We start from the raw sequence: 15,463 nt of genomic DNA, 5'->3' as shown, positions 1-15,463 counted from the left end.
CCATTAAGGGTCCGGATATTCCAGGTGCATACCCTTAAATCATAGTCCTTTATACGTTTGCCGTGGTCGTCATCAGAAAAAGGGGGTCTCATCCGAGGCTGTTTTTTTCTTTTCATTGGGCGGGGTTTTAACGTGGCGGGACCCAAACCCAGCGCACGCGAAGTTTTACGCCTTCTCACTTTAGCTCGCTCCCAAACGGGTGTTTGGTTGCTACCCAGAGGATACGTGGATATAAATATCCGGACGTTGTGAGCTGCGATTTGAACCGTACGCACAAGAATCGCTTCTGCCCACTCCCAGGTGAATGGCAGTCAAAAGTTTTCCACTTCTGCGCACGGAACCATCCGCCTTCCAGGTATGCGACCTTAAAAAGTGAAAAATGATAGTTAACAAGCAAGCAAACAAGAAAGGTGTAAGAATCACTTACCTTCATATATTTCTCTATGGGTCCGGGCGAATACTTCACGACCCGGATGTCGACGATTGGGGTATCGCTCTGCATAGTCTTTGAGCAGCTCTGGCATTACAGTAAGCTGCACCGTAAATTAGGTGAATATCCGCATATTCATGCGACGTATACTGCGTGTTCTCTGTCATAGTATTAATAACACAATCTTCGAAGGGCCCAATTTCACTAATTCCGGTAAGTAACACTAAAATAATGTCAGAGCAGAGTAATTATGTACCTTTAGTACTATTTGGTTATTTTAACTACATTGCATTTGAGTATGGAGAGGCAACTATCTGGAAGTATTTTACATAAAAAATTTACTAAGTATTGCCCGGTTTGTAGTTGCAGTTAAAGAAAACACATGAAAAGGCACGATTTTTTTTTAATTCGAAAAAAATGTAAATATTTCAAAAACGGTGACACTTTTACCTGAAAATTTTTTGTTTATCAGGGAGCTCACCCCCCACCTACCTTCCCCTAAAGTTTGGCACGTTACTTCTGGGACACCCTGTATATTAGACTGCATCACCAATAAAAGTTGCGGTTTTTTCCGGCGGGATTACCAAACCTAGTATATTTTAAGACTTCTATCAAAATATTTCGGAAAAATACTAAGATTTACGTGAGCTGGACCGGTTTGGAAATACCTCTAAAAATGGAGTTTGTTATGAATAAAAATAGTTTCTTAAAGGATTTTTTGGACAAAATCCCCCCGGATGACAAAACAGTTTAAGCTTAAAAAATCTACATAAAAATACTGAAAAATTTTATCAACGGAATCATAATAATGAAATTTTTGTTGCTTTTTTTCCAAAGATTTGTGTAAGAAAAACTTGAATAACTGCTCCAAAACTTTACCGATATAGACTTATAAGGTATCAGTGGATAAGTATTTTCTCACCCTTTTATTTCTTTGCAAAAAGTCATTCACGTTCCAAATTTCTCTTTATCAAATACCAGCACATCTCAATTCAACATGGAATGTCACGCGTTTATCTTACCTTCCTCTTTTATACTTTGAATGAGCTTATTCGTAAAGAAATTAAAAGGGTGAGAAAATACCTTACCAATGATACCTCATAAGTCCACATTGGTAAGGTTTTGGATGAGTTATTCAAGTTTTTCTTAAACCAGTCTTTGAAAAAAGTTCAAAAACAGCATCAAAAATCTCATTATTATGATTCCGTAGCAAATCTTTTTTAATATTTTTATGCAACCTTTTAAAGCTTAAACTATTTAGTCATCCGAGGTAATTTTTTCAAAAAATAAAAAAAAAAACTTTTTATTAACAAAAAACTCAATTTTTGAAGGTATTTTCAAATAAGTTCAGCTCACGTAAATCTTAATAGNTTTTCTCACCCTTTTATTTCTTTGCAAAAAGTCATTCACGTTCCAAATTTCTCTTTATCAAATACCAGCACATCTCAATTCAACATGGAATGTCACGCGTTTATCTTACCTTCCTCTTTTATACTTTGAATGAGCTTATTCGTAAAGAAATTAAAAGGGTGAGAAAATACCTTACCAATGATACCTCATAAGTCCACATTGGTAAGGTTTTGGATGAGTTATTCAAGTTTTTCTTAAACCAGTCTTTGAAAAAAGTTCAAAAACAGCATCAAAAATCTCATTATTATGATTCCGTAGCAAATCTTTTTTAATATTTTTATGCAACCTTTTAAAGCTTAAACTATTTAGTCATCCGAGGTAATTTTTTCAAAAAATAAAAAAAAAACTTTTTATTAACAAAAAACTCAATTTTTGAAGGTATTTTCAAATAAGTTCAGCTCACGTAAATCTTAATATTTTTGCGAGATATTTTGGTGGAAGTCCTAAAATATAATAGATTTTATAATTCCAGTGGAAACAGTACCGATTTTTTTTGTATCGGGAGTGATGCAGTCTACTGTACATAAGTTTACTATGATTAGGTACTGGGCCGTGCTATCATAGTAGCACAATGCCACCAAGTGCATTTTAAAATTTTCAGGCAATAGCCTCATACGATTATCGATTATATTTTTTGTTGTTTATGTGAAATATTTTTTATCAGCATTTTTCTTTTAATCAAAATATGTTGAAATAAAAGTGAAAAAAAATATATTTTGCCAGAACCCCCACCCCCGAAAAAAAATCCTGGCTACGACCCTGAGTATACCTATGGTCAAAATAATAGAAGTGCGACATTTGACTAATTATCTTTTGTTGGCTTAAAGTTCATTACCTTTTTATTAAAGGATAGCTCGTTATATAACGGCAACCATTAAAAATCCAAATTTAAAACTTTGCACGATTATTAGAAAAAATCTACAAATTTCAACAAAACTGCCTCAAAGTATAAAATTTTTTAATCACAACTAAAAAAATCGAAGTATTCAGTTTTATATAACTCATTCAATTTTAGTGTTATGTGTTAATTGCAAGTTTGAATTATTTTAAAACTCGAATTAATTTTTAGATTTTTTTGCTGGCGTTATTAAGTACATATTTTGTTCCACATAAAAACATTTCAATCATTCTTTATAGGGGCGAAATTACAACTCCCGTAGGTGCGCTCCAAGAAAAAAAAATTTGCAGTTTTACCTTGCAGATTGCATTTTTAGACAAGGATGTGTTTTACAAGACATGAAAAATGCTATAGTGGATTTTCATTTTGAACCGAACCGAACTATTTTCTGGGATGGTTTTCGGTTCGGTTTTGGCATTTTCAAATAAAAACGGTTCGGTTCGTGGTTCGGTACGAAGCACGAAAAAAGCGACGGTTCGGTTCAAAAACCGGTTCGGTTCAAAACCGGTTTGCAGCCCTGTTTTCTAGGATGATCTTTTTTCCCCATACAAAAATTGGACCACTCTAATGTTCATGTTGAATATTGGCAATAATAAGGGTATACACTTGTACTTACGAATTAGGTAGGGCTGCCAGATATCTCTGTTGCCAAACCGGGACACTTAAGGGGGGGAGAGGCCTCTCGCTCCCTTCCCTTTCGTTTCGACAAAAATTACGTACGAAAGGATGTAGTAAAATTTTATTTTGACAAACAAAAACAAAAACATAAAAACATGAGATCATGAGATCATTACAACGTACACCAGCAAAACAAAACAATTTATCACAACTAAAGCACAGAGAATTTTTCACAATGCATGTACCTTTTTGTTCCTTATAAAAATACAGTTTATACTAAATACATCAGAAAACATAAAAATAAAATTTCTAAACTTTGTGCAAAACCCGGGAAAATTCAATAAATTTGCATACAAATTCGATAATTCAATAAATTTGCAACATTCTATTCGGACTTTTCTATAAAAATTTTGATAATGAAGTTTGGCAGCCCATAAAAATTTAGTTTATTTTTGGTATTGTTTTTACTGATAGTTTCTTCCACACAAACTATGTTCGAAATTTTTTTGTATGTGGAAGACACTGTAATTAAAAACCCTCATGCGGTATCACAAAGGACCCTGAGTCTAAGTGTGTCCTACTTCTGGACTGCCGCCCAACCTAACCTAACCCTAAGACACTGTCAGCAAAAAATAAATAATTGCAAAAAATCAACGAAATTTTCTGGTAACTTGAGACTTGCACTTTACTAATTAGCTCAAAAGCTACATTTTAAAAATTTTCTAAATGATCTGATTAGAAATTGTGATCAGATGAAAGAGTATCCGAGCCAATAATTTTGTACGGCACGGTACTTGTAAGTAATCTAGGTCTCACGAAAGAAAAAAAAATTAAATACAAGGTAACATTTAAATATCAGTCATTTGTTTCGTTGCTGTGAACTTGTTTCAAAACTTCTGGCTTTTGCTTAATATAATTGTAAAACTCTGTGCATGTCATTTTAACGTATTTAGGTACATACTTATATTAATCATTTACTATTGCTGGTGCGAAACGTGCTAAATTAAAAAAAAAACGCATATGAAAGAGCACCAACCCAACTCGTAATAAATTTAAGTATACAAGTTTTAGTATTTAGTATAGAATTATTCAATTGAAATACGCCAATATTAAAATGAAGCGCTTTGCACTTAACGGATGCTTTTTCATAATTAAGTTAAAAAATATTTAAATTCCATGCTGCCTGTAATGGGATTTGAACCCCGACGCTCTGGAAATTAGCAAATTGTGGCAAGCATCTTCGTGCACTCAGCTACAGCCAGACATGTAAATGTGCATTCAAATGTTCAGTTTGATTCAACGAAAATTTTAAAATGATAATCAAATAAAAAAATTCATGTTTACTATGCGTTATTTCCCACAGTGAATTCATAAAATTTTTCTTAATATTACAACGCGTTTTATCTCTGTGTAGTCTTTTTTATGCAAAATTTGTGCAATCAAACCGAAAAACCGGGACCATTAAACGAAACCCGGGACATTTTAAGGTTGGACCGGGACACCGGAACAAATAGTCTAAAACCGGGACATGTCCGGAAAAACCGGGACGTCAGGCAGCCCTAGAATTAGGTATATTTACAAGCTTACGGTCGCCGTTGTACGAACGCATCGGTGAAATATTCGTGTAAATAAGGTTGCTAAAATGTTTGGAGATACATATTTTCTATTTTTCGCAAATAACTATTACTCACTGCCACAGAACCTATCAAAATCCAATCTAACCTACCAACTGAAAAAAAACCAGTTTTGCTAGGAAAAACCCAGTTTTGGTAGGAAAAGCCTATGTGTGGCAACACTGTATGTGAGTAAAATCTAACACTCTAACACTCTACCCTTTCACTTTTTTCTCGAGCTGTCGCCCTATAGCAGACATGGGCACATTTTTTGCCCGTACGAGCAAGCGAGCCCCTTTAGCGGGCTAGATCAGGACAAAATCATGGGCGAACATGAAGGGGGCAACGAATCTTACTAATACTCGTATACCAAGAATGATAGAATACAAGATTGCGCCGATCGGAGAGGATTTTTGAGAATAACATTTATGTGACGTCACACTGGTGCAATTGCAAGAGAGAAATGCCAAAACGTGAGCAAGAATGGAAGAAGATGAAAAAATGTTGCAAGGAAAACGTAAACAAGTTGCACCAGTGTGACGTCATTCAAACAACGATTCTGTCAAATTCGTTAAGAGAGGAATAGCGGTCCGAGATCGGCGCAACCTTTGTATTCTCTCAATCGTGCACGTATACCAATGAGAGCCACTGCACACGCATTCTGGAGTAAAAAGGCCCACTCTCTCAAACGTACGCCACATACACTCCTCGTCACTTGAATAGCTCAACTTTTTAATCCTTAGTATTTACATTTTCATTTTGTTTATTTAATATTCATTAAATCTGATTTTAAAAATTTATACAGTTAAAAAAATTTCAACAAAAGGGTACAATAAAGTGCAAGTCTCAAGTGTGTAAAATATTGGTGATTTTTGACAAATTTTTGGTAATGGTGCTGCGCATTTTCTCTCATACAAAGTATGCTCGACAAAATTTTTATATGGAATAAAATGCGCAGCACCGTCAATAAAAAACAAACAAAAAATTCAAAAATCAGGGCTCTTTTAGAGTCACTTGAAACTTGCACTTTATTACACTATAATTGAATGGGCTACAAATCTGCATATCCGAAATTTTTCTAAACATATTACTAACTTATTCACTGCAGGTCATTAGGATCCCAGCAAACACAGTTTCAAACGTTTGAGAAAAATGTATTTCTCAATTTGATATCAAATGTTTTTCTCGAATGATTCTCAAATTGAAAAAGGTTTAAATTTTACATTTGAAATTCATTCGAGGTTGATTTGAAGAAAGATGGCAAGTGTCAAACGATATAAAAATCCGCAGTTAAATCGAAAATTGTAAGAAAAAAAATAAGATCAATTGAACAAAAAAACAATGAATAGAAAAAAAATTTCCAAAGAGAAAGCCCACAAATAGTGGAGTTGATGTTTGCGCGGATTGAAGAAGCTGCATCCCTTCAAGACGAATTTATTATAAATTACTTATTATTACTCTTGATTGTTTCCTTTGTTATGTACATATATATGTACATCGCGAAGAAAAAATAAATATGAAATATACATTTCCTATAATAAATATTATTTCCACATTTGAAGTATAATTGATAAATAACCTTTGAAATTGATTTGAGAGTTAACCATATTCTCAAATGAAGATCAAACTCCCCTTTTTATTGAGGAAGCTGTAATTTTCAAATCAATATCAAATCAGTTTCAAACGTTTGACATTTGAGAAAGGCTTTAATTTCAAATCATTCTCAAATGTATACCAAACCTAATTGTTTGCTGGGATGGCACACTCCTATGTTGACCTTTTTTAAGAACTGTTTACAGCTCTCAAGAAAATGAAAAATCATATAAAATGCTGCCCAAGAAATGGAAAAGAAATTTTCCTTTAAGTTTTAATTTGTAAAAAAATTTAAAATTGCATTTACCCGTAGAATATGCTATATTTTTACAAAAAATTTGTATTAAATAAACGAGTGGAAAACTGTGAATGCTAAGGATGAGAGGGTGTGCAATTCATATGACAAGGAGTGTATATGAGCAGATGTGATCACTACCCCAAGTAAACGCGAGCTGAAAGTGTGATTGAGCTAGTGTGCCAATTACGTTTGAATGATTTTGCGTTCCCTTTGCATGTATACGCATTTAATGCTTACGCTCTTTAAGCAGGCGCTCAATCTCTGTCCGTGCTTGTATATGAGAAAATTTGACATCGCTATAACTGTTGCCGACTTTGTGCCTTTCGCAATAAATTAAGTGCGTTTAGGGAATTAAAACGTGAACATTTTTTAGTTTAGCGCTTGTTTCGTTCTTTGGTGCCCTTTTCAAGGTAATTTTATAATAAAAACGTGATTCTATGGTGACATTGTATTTATTTTGTTCATACATTTATTCATTCCGAACGTACGGAAAACTTTATCTGTTGACTTAAGGTGCTGGCCCAATGTAGGCTTGCTTTGCTGGCCTTACTGACTTCATTTTGCTTTAATTTACTTGAAAAGCTTGTTTGGCAAAATGTAGCTTGGAACGCTGTCAAAGCAATCAGCTGTGTGGTTGCGAAATTAAAGTCTGTTCCATTTACATTACAAATTTCCTTCAAAATACAACATGAATTAATAATAAAATTAATTAAAAAATAATAATAGGAACATCGTCTTAGCTTCTAATCTTTTCAGAATTATTTTGAAATTAATGTGAATTATAATTTTTTTTTTTGATTTCAAGGAAAAGATAATAATGAAATAATTATACCAGCTCATTTACATATAAAAAACTCTTAACTCATAAAGGCGCTTTTTCACGGAACTATTGATGAGTAGTTATTATTGCTTATTGCACGGCTTCTATAGCATATACATACGTTTAATACAAATATAGAAAGAGAATAATCACTTTTATTTAACGTTGAATTACTTACATTTTTCGGCAACACTTTTTTAAATTAAGACATTTATTTACAAGTACATATGTATATATGTATGTACATCCTTGCAGCATTTTTAGTTAAACAACATTTTGTTTAAAAAAAACCTTTAGCAATTTGCTTGAATTCATTTATCACGAAAACATATCTCATTGTCAAAAGCCTGCAAAGCGTTGTCAAATAGAGATTTGGCTATTTGAAACTTTGAAGCGCTTCAAGCAAGTGAAGTGAAGCTACCATTTGGCCAACTTTCATACATTTTAGTAGAGTTCAAAAACTGTTTGACAATTTTCAAAGCGAAGCAAGCAAAGCAAGCCTACATTGAGCCAATCCTTTACACATATGTTAGTGTTTGGCCGAGCTTCTCCTCTGGATAATATGCTCCTAGATAATCCAAACGCAATATTTTCACACAGTCTCTATCACGGAATTCATAAAATATTCTGCAAATTATACGGTAGACAAACGGGCTCGATTATTTGCATAACCAGCCTTAATTTGCTTTAACTCATGCATTTTCCTCTTTAAAATGAGCATAAGCAGCCGAACAAATGCACGAAATTTTTGGGAATTAACTCGGATCCGGGGAATTTTCGATGACAACACTGGTAAAAACGGCCAGTTGTTGTCTTTTGTACAAGTAAGCAAACCAAGCAGTCGAGTTTAGCGTACGCGGTAGCCGAGTGGTGAGAGTTGCGAGCTACAAGCCTGTAGATGCCAGGTTCGATACTCGGTTGGGGCGATTGCGAAAAAACTTTTTGTTTTTATTATTTATTTTATATTTTTTTATTTCATTTTATTTATATATTTAATTTAACTTTATTTTATTTTCATTTGCTTTATTTTATATCACATTTCTTATTTTACTATTAGTTAATTTTAATTTTTAGAGATGAATTTTGTTAAAAATTCAACAACAACTAACTGAAAGTAACGTAAAAAAATATAGAACTTATAAAAAAAAGAATGAAAAAGAAATAAAAAAAGTATACTGGCCGTGGGACTCGAACCCACGACCTTGCGGCTGGTTTATTCGCATTACTGCCGTCTGTATGGGTAAAATTTTAATTTGCATTTATGCTTATTAATTCAAATTAATTTTCTCCGTCTGTCTACCATATTAGCTGGGTGTGCGCATTTGTACAAAAGTAAGCAATTGCATGAAAATAAAGCCGCTAGAGAAACCAAGTACAGTTTTGCAAATTGTTTTACGAATAAAAAAAAAAAAAACATTTTACTAATTAAATTAATTAACTGCGCATAGTTGGAAATATTTACAAGTGACATTGCGTGATTACTTAAAATATTTGATATACAACTTTATATGCACAAATACCATTAAACACAGCAACACAAATTTGGTATTTCTTTTGGGAAAATTGCGCTATTTTCAGTGTTTGGTGCTTTTTTAAATAAAGAAAAGAACCAAAGAACGAAACAAGCGCTAAACTAAAAAAATTTCACGTTTTAATGCCCTAAACGCACCTAATTTATTGCGCACAAAGTTGGCAACAGTAATAGCGATATCAAATTTTCTCATATACAAGCATGGACAGAGAGTGAGCGCCCGCTTAAAGAGCGTAAGCATTACATGCGTATACATGCAAAGTGAACGCAAAATCATTCAAACGCAATTGGCATACTAACACAATCACACTTTCAGCTCGCGTTTACTTGGGGTAGTGATCACATCTGCTCATATACACTCCTCGTCATTTGAATTGCACACCCTTTCAATCCTTAGTATTCACAGTTTTCCTTTCGTTTATTTAATATAAATTTTTTATAAAAATATGGCATATTCTACGGGTAAATGCAATTTTAAATTTTTTTTACAAATTAAAACTTAAAAGAAGATTTCTTTTCCATTTCTTGGGCATAATTTTATATGATTTTTTCGTTTTCTTGAGAGCTGTAAACAGATTTTAAAAAAGGTCAACATAGGAGTGTGCCATCCTAATGACCAGCAGTGAATAGTTAGTAATATTTTTAGAAAAATTTCGGATATGCAGATTTGTAGCCCATTAAATTATAGTCTAATAAAGTTACTCTAAAATAGCCTTGATTTTTGAAATTTTTTTATTTTTTATTAACGGTGCTGCGCATTTTATTCCATATAAAAATTTTATCGAGCATACTTTGTATGAGAGAAAATGCGAAGCACCATTACCAAAAATTTGTCAAAAATCACCGCTATTTTACAGACATTTGAAGCTTGCACTTTATTGTACCCCTTTGTTGACATTTTTTTAACTCTGTATAAAGTTTTAAAATCGGATGTAATGAATATTAAATAAATAAAATAAAAATGTAAATACTAAGGATTAAAAAGTTGAGCTATTAAAATGACGAGGAGTGTATGTGGCGTACGTTTGAGAGAGTTGGCCTTTTTACTCCAGAATGCGTGTGCAGTGGCTCTCATTGGTATACGTGTATTAGTAAGATTCGTTGTCCCCTTCATGTTTGCCCATGATTTTCCCCTGATCTAGCCCGCGAAATGGGCTCCCTTGCCCGTACGGGCAAAAAGTCCATACGGGCAAATGTGCCGATGTCTGATTTAATGCAAGCAAGAAAAAATAAAACAGGTACCCTAAACTCTTTCGAGACGATGCATTTTTAATATATCTTGCTTCTTATATCAAAATATGACTTTTCATAAAAATTTTACTTAGTAACATTTCACTTTAAGCTAGCGATATTGCTTTTGTAGATTCACTTTATAGTTTTTTGTTTTTTGGCGGAAAACGTGACTAATTAATATATGAAGTTGGGTTCACTTGAAATCGGTACGCAATTACAATAATAATACACTTACACGACCATCATCCCAGTATTTGGCGAAACAAAGATCTCCAACTTTCCAATCCCAGCCCTCACCTGGTATCATTCCAAAATGAGTCTGAACTGCCGCTATAGTGCCTACTGTAGATGGATTTAGTGATGAATATTCATTTATAGGTGCAGCATACCCACTTAGCTGAGGTGGGGCTTGTATATGGGGCGGTACATGCGAAATATAACTTTCATTAGAAATATGTAGATTTGGTTGGGAGCCGGGATTATCTATATTTGGCGAAACTAAATTTCGTTGCTGTTGACTATATATTGTTGACTCAGAAGAGCCTAGGCCTTGACTTTTTAACAAAGTCAAAGCAAATTCATTTGTTTCTTTATTTTGAAATCCGATAATTTTACTTGTATCATAACCATAACCTTTAGGCAATTGTGTTGAACTTTGGATTTGGTTTGCCAGCTGAGCGCCTCCTTGAGCTTGTGCAACAAATTGGGAATCATGCAAATTCGAACGACCGTCGGCAATCGAGCTATTTCCCGTTAAATGAGGATCATTACGTACGGGATCTGATAATCTTATTTTAGAAGTAGCTTCTATTAATTTATGCATTGGATTTGCATTATTGGAATTTGAGTTTTGAGCGCCAGAATTTTTGGCGGCAGCGCTATTTTTATTATCTATATTATTATTTTGTTGACGATTACTGTTCTCACGTTTGCTATTAAAGCGATTCCTGCTTTCATTCTGACCACCGCTGCTACGTTCTTCCCCACCATGACTTCTTTGTTGTTGCCTTTCATTTGCCCGCTTGCTGGCATAACCACTGGTTCCATTTTCCTGAAACCCACCGCTTAAAGGATTCAAACCCTTTCCCCGTTCATAGTTTCCGCGATTAATACGTCCTTGGTTTAGATTATGGTTATTATTTATAGTCTGACTGCCAGACCCACGCGCAGTGTCGTTAACACGTTCATTGCCATTGTGTTTAAATGGATTAAAGGTTGATGTACTTCTGCCTCGTTCGTGACTACTTCGACCGCCCCGATTATAAGCACGATCGGTCCTTTGACGAGCATTTGGTAGCCCGGTGGAACGATTAGCCGCGAAACTGCTGGACATATTATTTTCAAACCTTGGTCGTAAAACACTATTCGGGTCAACATTGTCCTCCGCATGCTTACTGTCTGTATGTGTAGATTTCGACGCCTCTTTTTTATTTCTATCGAATTTACCTGATTTCAAAGGATTGGTGGAAACGTTAGACGTAGTATGCGGTATAGATGCAGTATTGGCTGTTGTAAGCACATTCGTTGCTGCATCTACAGGGAGCTTGTCAGTCAAAAAATCGAAAAGTGACACATTTCCAGCCGGTTTCGCCACAACCGTTTCTTCTTTTGTCATTGAGCCACCACGTTTTCCAATATCTCGCACTGGCGGACCTCGACCGTTCTTTGCAGAAGAATAGGTGGTAACTTGTAAATTTTTGGCACTTCCGATCTCTTCTGTTCGTTTACTCTCACCACGGCGCTTGAGATTGTATAGCGCTCGTTCCAGGTTATTATTGGTAGCACGCAGAGCCTGCTTAGCGTCTTCTTCGCTAAAACCTTTTTCGAGTATCTTTTTAACATTATGGTCCAGCATTTGTTGTCCTCCTCCGCCGAAGACCTAATAACAGTTAAAGACAAAGCAAAATATTAAAGATACATAATTTCGAAAACTGATGCTAAGCTTAGATTGTGTATTTGTGAGTTTAGCAAAGTTTAAACTACATACATACTATATACATACATACATATATAAGAGACCTTAAACTTAAAATAGTAATATTTAGGCCTATAAGTTGGTAAAAAGATATTCTTAATGATTTTGACATTCTTCTAGTTCTTCAGAAATCAGATACGCCAGAGGAAGAAATAACTTATTAAAGATCTACACAATCAACACGTCATCGAAGTCTACAAATAAAAAAAAAGTTGTGTGTGGATCACACGCGCAGCTGAAGTGAAACTTTTTATTTCTCTATTCCCGTATTCAAAGTTGAATTCAACGTTTTAAACAGGTGACAACCCTCTTCAAAAATTTGATAAACATTTCCAAAAGTATGTTTAAACTTAAATCTCTTTCGTCTGACATTGGGAGACAAATTTTAAATAATTGATTACTTAAGTTCAGAAATAAAGCCTTTCCAAACCCATTTCGGCAGATACCCTTTTAATAATTCATTTAACTTTATTAAATAACTAGCAGAACCGGCGAACTTCGTCCCGCCCAAAATTAGATTTCTAATTTAAACAGTTTGGTCTAACAGTTTCTCCAACAATCCACATTTACGATTTGTACTGGCATATTCATCGGTTAAGACTATGGATTGGTGGTCGTTTGCCGCCTTAAATAACCGAACGAAAGTGTTATGTCCATGAGAAGTTCCCTGGTGTCAACAATGATGCGGATCTATAGTGAATGTGCCCTAGAAACTTTATTTTACAGTTGGTGGCATTTTCAAAATGGATGGATAACCTCGTTCAACAGAAATGCAATATACATATCCAGCCACCAAAATATCCGGAAACATATCCGAAAATGGAAACAATTTCGTACAAAAACTTGATGTTTCATCCGTTTTAGGATACCGTTTTCGGACGTTTTTCAGATCAGTTCTCCCACTAAAGTGTTCACCCGAAACGTATGTGCAGAAAACTATCGAAAATGGTTGTAAAACGGATGCGCTTTAGCCTATTTTCCTGAAATTTGTCTGATTCAATTTTTCGTTGAAAACGATTTCATTATGAACTTCACAGAAACTTTTTCATAGTTACAGGAAACCAAACAAAAAACAAATTTAAGATTCAGCAATTATTTCAATTTGAATTACTAATTTTAATGTGTTGCTTCTGACGGAATGCGAACCTGGGACCTCCTGAAAGCTAACAAATAGTAGCACACTTCTCTGCACACTCAGCTACTGGCGAATACGTATACAAGTTTTCAAATGCTCAGTTTGAACAAATATTTTAAAATTATTGTTTTGAAATAAGATGACATTTTTCGGATCCGAAAAATGAACAAATATGGAAACCGTTTTCTGAACGTTTCCGGATACGAAAAATGTACGAAAACTGCACTGTCAGTAAAAAGTACGTTTCTCTGCTATCTGGGTACATATACCTTGTTTATACCAACACAAAAAGTGCTTTGTCCCAGTTCGCTGTGATTCGAAACGGAAGCATAAACCAACTTTCAATACGCTCAGAAATTCAAAAGTGTTTGACTCAAATTTGTTTTCAAATCGTTTTTTTATTTCTCACATCGGTTAGAAAACAGGTATAAACACATCACTCATATGACGCGAAGTGAAAAAGGGCTGGTTTTCTTTATACAGCCCGTTTTAAATTTGAATTGTTATTATAACAAATTTGAATTCTTGTTCTCTTTCATTTCGGTCCACTGCGCCAATTAATAATTTAAAAAATGTCGAATAAAAATATTTACTTTTGTTTACTTTTGAATACGGTTTCAGCGAGTGCGCTATAACAACACAGGTATAAATGCTTGAAAGAAATATGTGTTGAGTCAAATCATATTTTTGTTAATGCGGTTCTTGCGTAGGTAGGTGAAATGAAATACCTTAAAAGCCAGTTTCACGAAAGCAATTTAAATGAAAAATGATTTTTTTTCTGTAAGGTTCTATATTAAATTCAATTAAAAAAATAAATTTTTATTAAATTGCTTTCATGAAACTGGCTTTTATGGTATTTAGACAGGTGGTTATTTGAGATTTACCACTGCACAACTGAACCCTGGTGTCTCCGAATGAAGATTTAACGCATAATAATATTGGCAAATCACATCCATTGGGCCAATCGTAACACACATGTGACATTCACGGCAGCTTTTCTCACTTGTCGATTTTTAGTAATAACCAGTGTGCCGTTTTAGCCCTCTGGTAGCTAGATTTAGCTACCCCATACTTTTTTTGGCCACATAAATTTAAAATTGCCCCTAGCCCTTTTTTTAGCCTTTTTTAGAATTTATTCATCCTTGGCATGAAAAAGTTGTATATGCTTAATTTGTTTTTTTTTTTGCATTTATGTATGAGATGAATTTTTAAACTAAGAAAGACAGATATATATACATATATGTATTGTATGTTCCTTACGCTTTTATAAATACATACTGTAAAAGTATTGGGGCTGTTAACATATCTGTTAACGATTTAACTATAGTTTAAAATAGATAAGTTCACGGCCCTTAATATGCTAAATTTGTTAAATGACCCATCAAGTCGATTGACCGTGTATGTTCTTGTGGTGTGATTGTACCAGCATGCTGATGTCGTTAATGGTGAAATTAGCTCAATTTTCTAAGTAAAAAGTATTTTGGCGGAAATTTCTTGCACTATATGAGTCATCCTCCCCCTTTCTGACGAAGAGGACGTCAACCGGACTGTGGTTGGCTGTCCAGCAGCAGCACGCGAAACTGATGGTGGGGATAGTTCAGATTAATCTCCACCACTGCAAGGCGGCCTCAGCCGCACTTCTCCTCCGTCTCGCCGAAAGAGAAGAGGAGATCGCACTCATCCAGGAGCCTTGGGTCATAAAAGATCGGGTTTGTGGATTGAATATGAAGGGATACAAGCTGTTCTATGTAACTGACAAAGGTAAACCCAGGTCGTGCATATTGATAAAAAAGTGTATTAATGCATTTCTCTTGATACAGTTTAGCGATGCGGACAACGTCATCATAGCAGTGGAATCAGGCGGAATGTCTATTTGGCTGGCTTCCACATATATGGCCCACGACGCAGA

At 34.5% G+C, this 15,463-nt stretch overlaps 1 protein-coding gene across 1 annotated transcript in view; it reads right to left on the bottom strand.

The window, feature by feature from the left end:
• Tdrd3 (Tudor domain containing 3) overlaps window positions 1-15,463 on the bottom strand; it is an 85,122-nt gene that overhangs the window by 39,538 nt on the left and 30,121 nt on the right. Inside the window, exon 4 of the mRNA XM_017611252.1 lies at window positions 10,680-12,323. Coding sequence (XP_017466741.1) covers window positions 10,680-12,323 — 1,644 coding nt within the window. The remainder of the gene's footprint in view (window positions 1-10,679; window positions 12,324-15,463) is intronic.

The sequence above is a fragment of the Rhagoletis zephyria genome, unplaced genomic scaffold, assembly GCF_001687245.7.
Source record: "Rhagoletis zephyria isolate East Lansing unplaced genomic scaffold, Rhagoletis_zephyria_1.1 Rzeph_scaffold_00384, whole genome shotgun sequence".
Classification (NCBI taxonomy): Eukaryota; Metazoa; Arthropoda; class Insecta; order Diptera; family Tephritidae; genus Rhagoletis; species Rhagoletis zephyria.
This window is presented reverse-complemented; position numbering and strand designations above follow the sequence as displayed.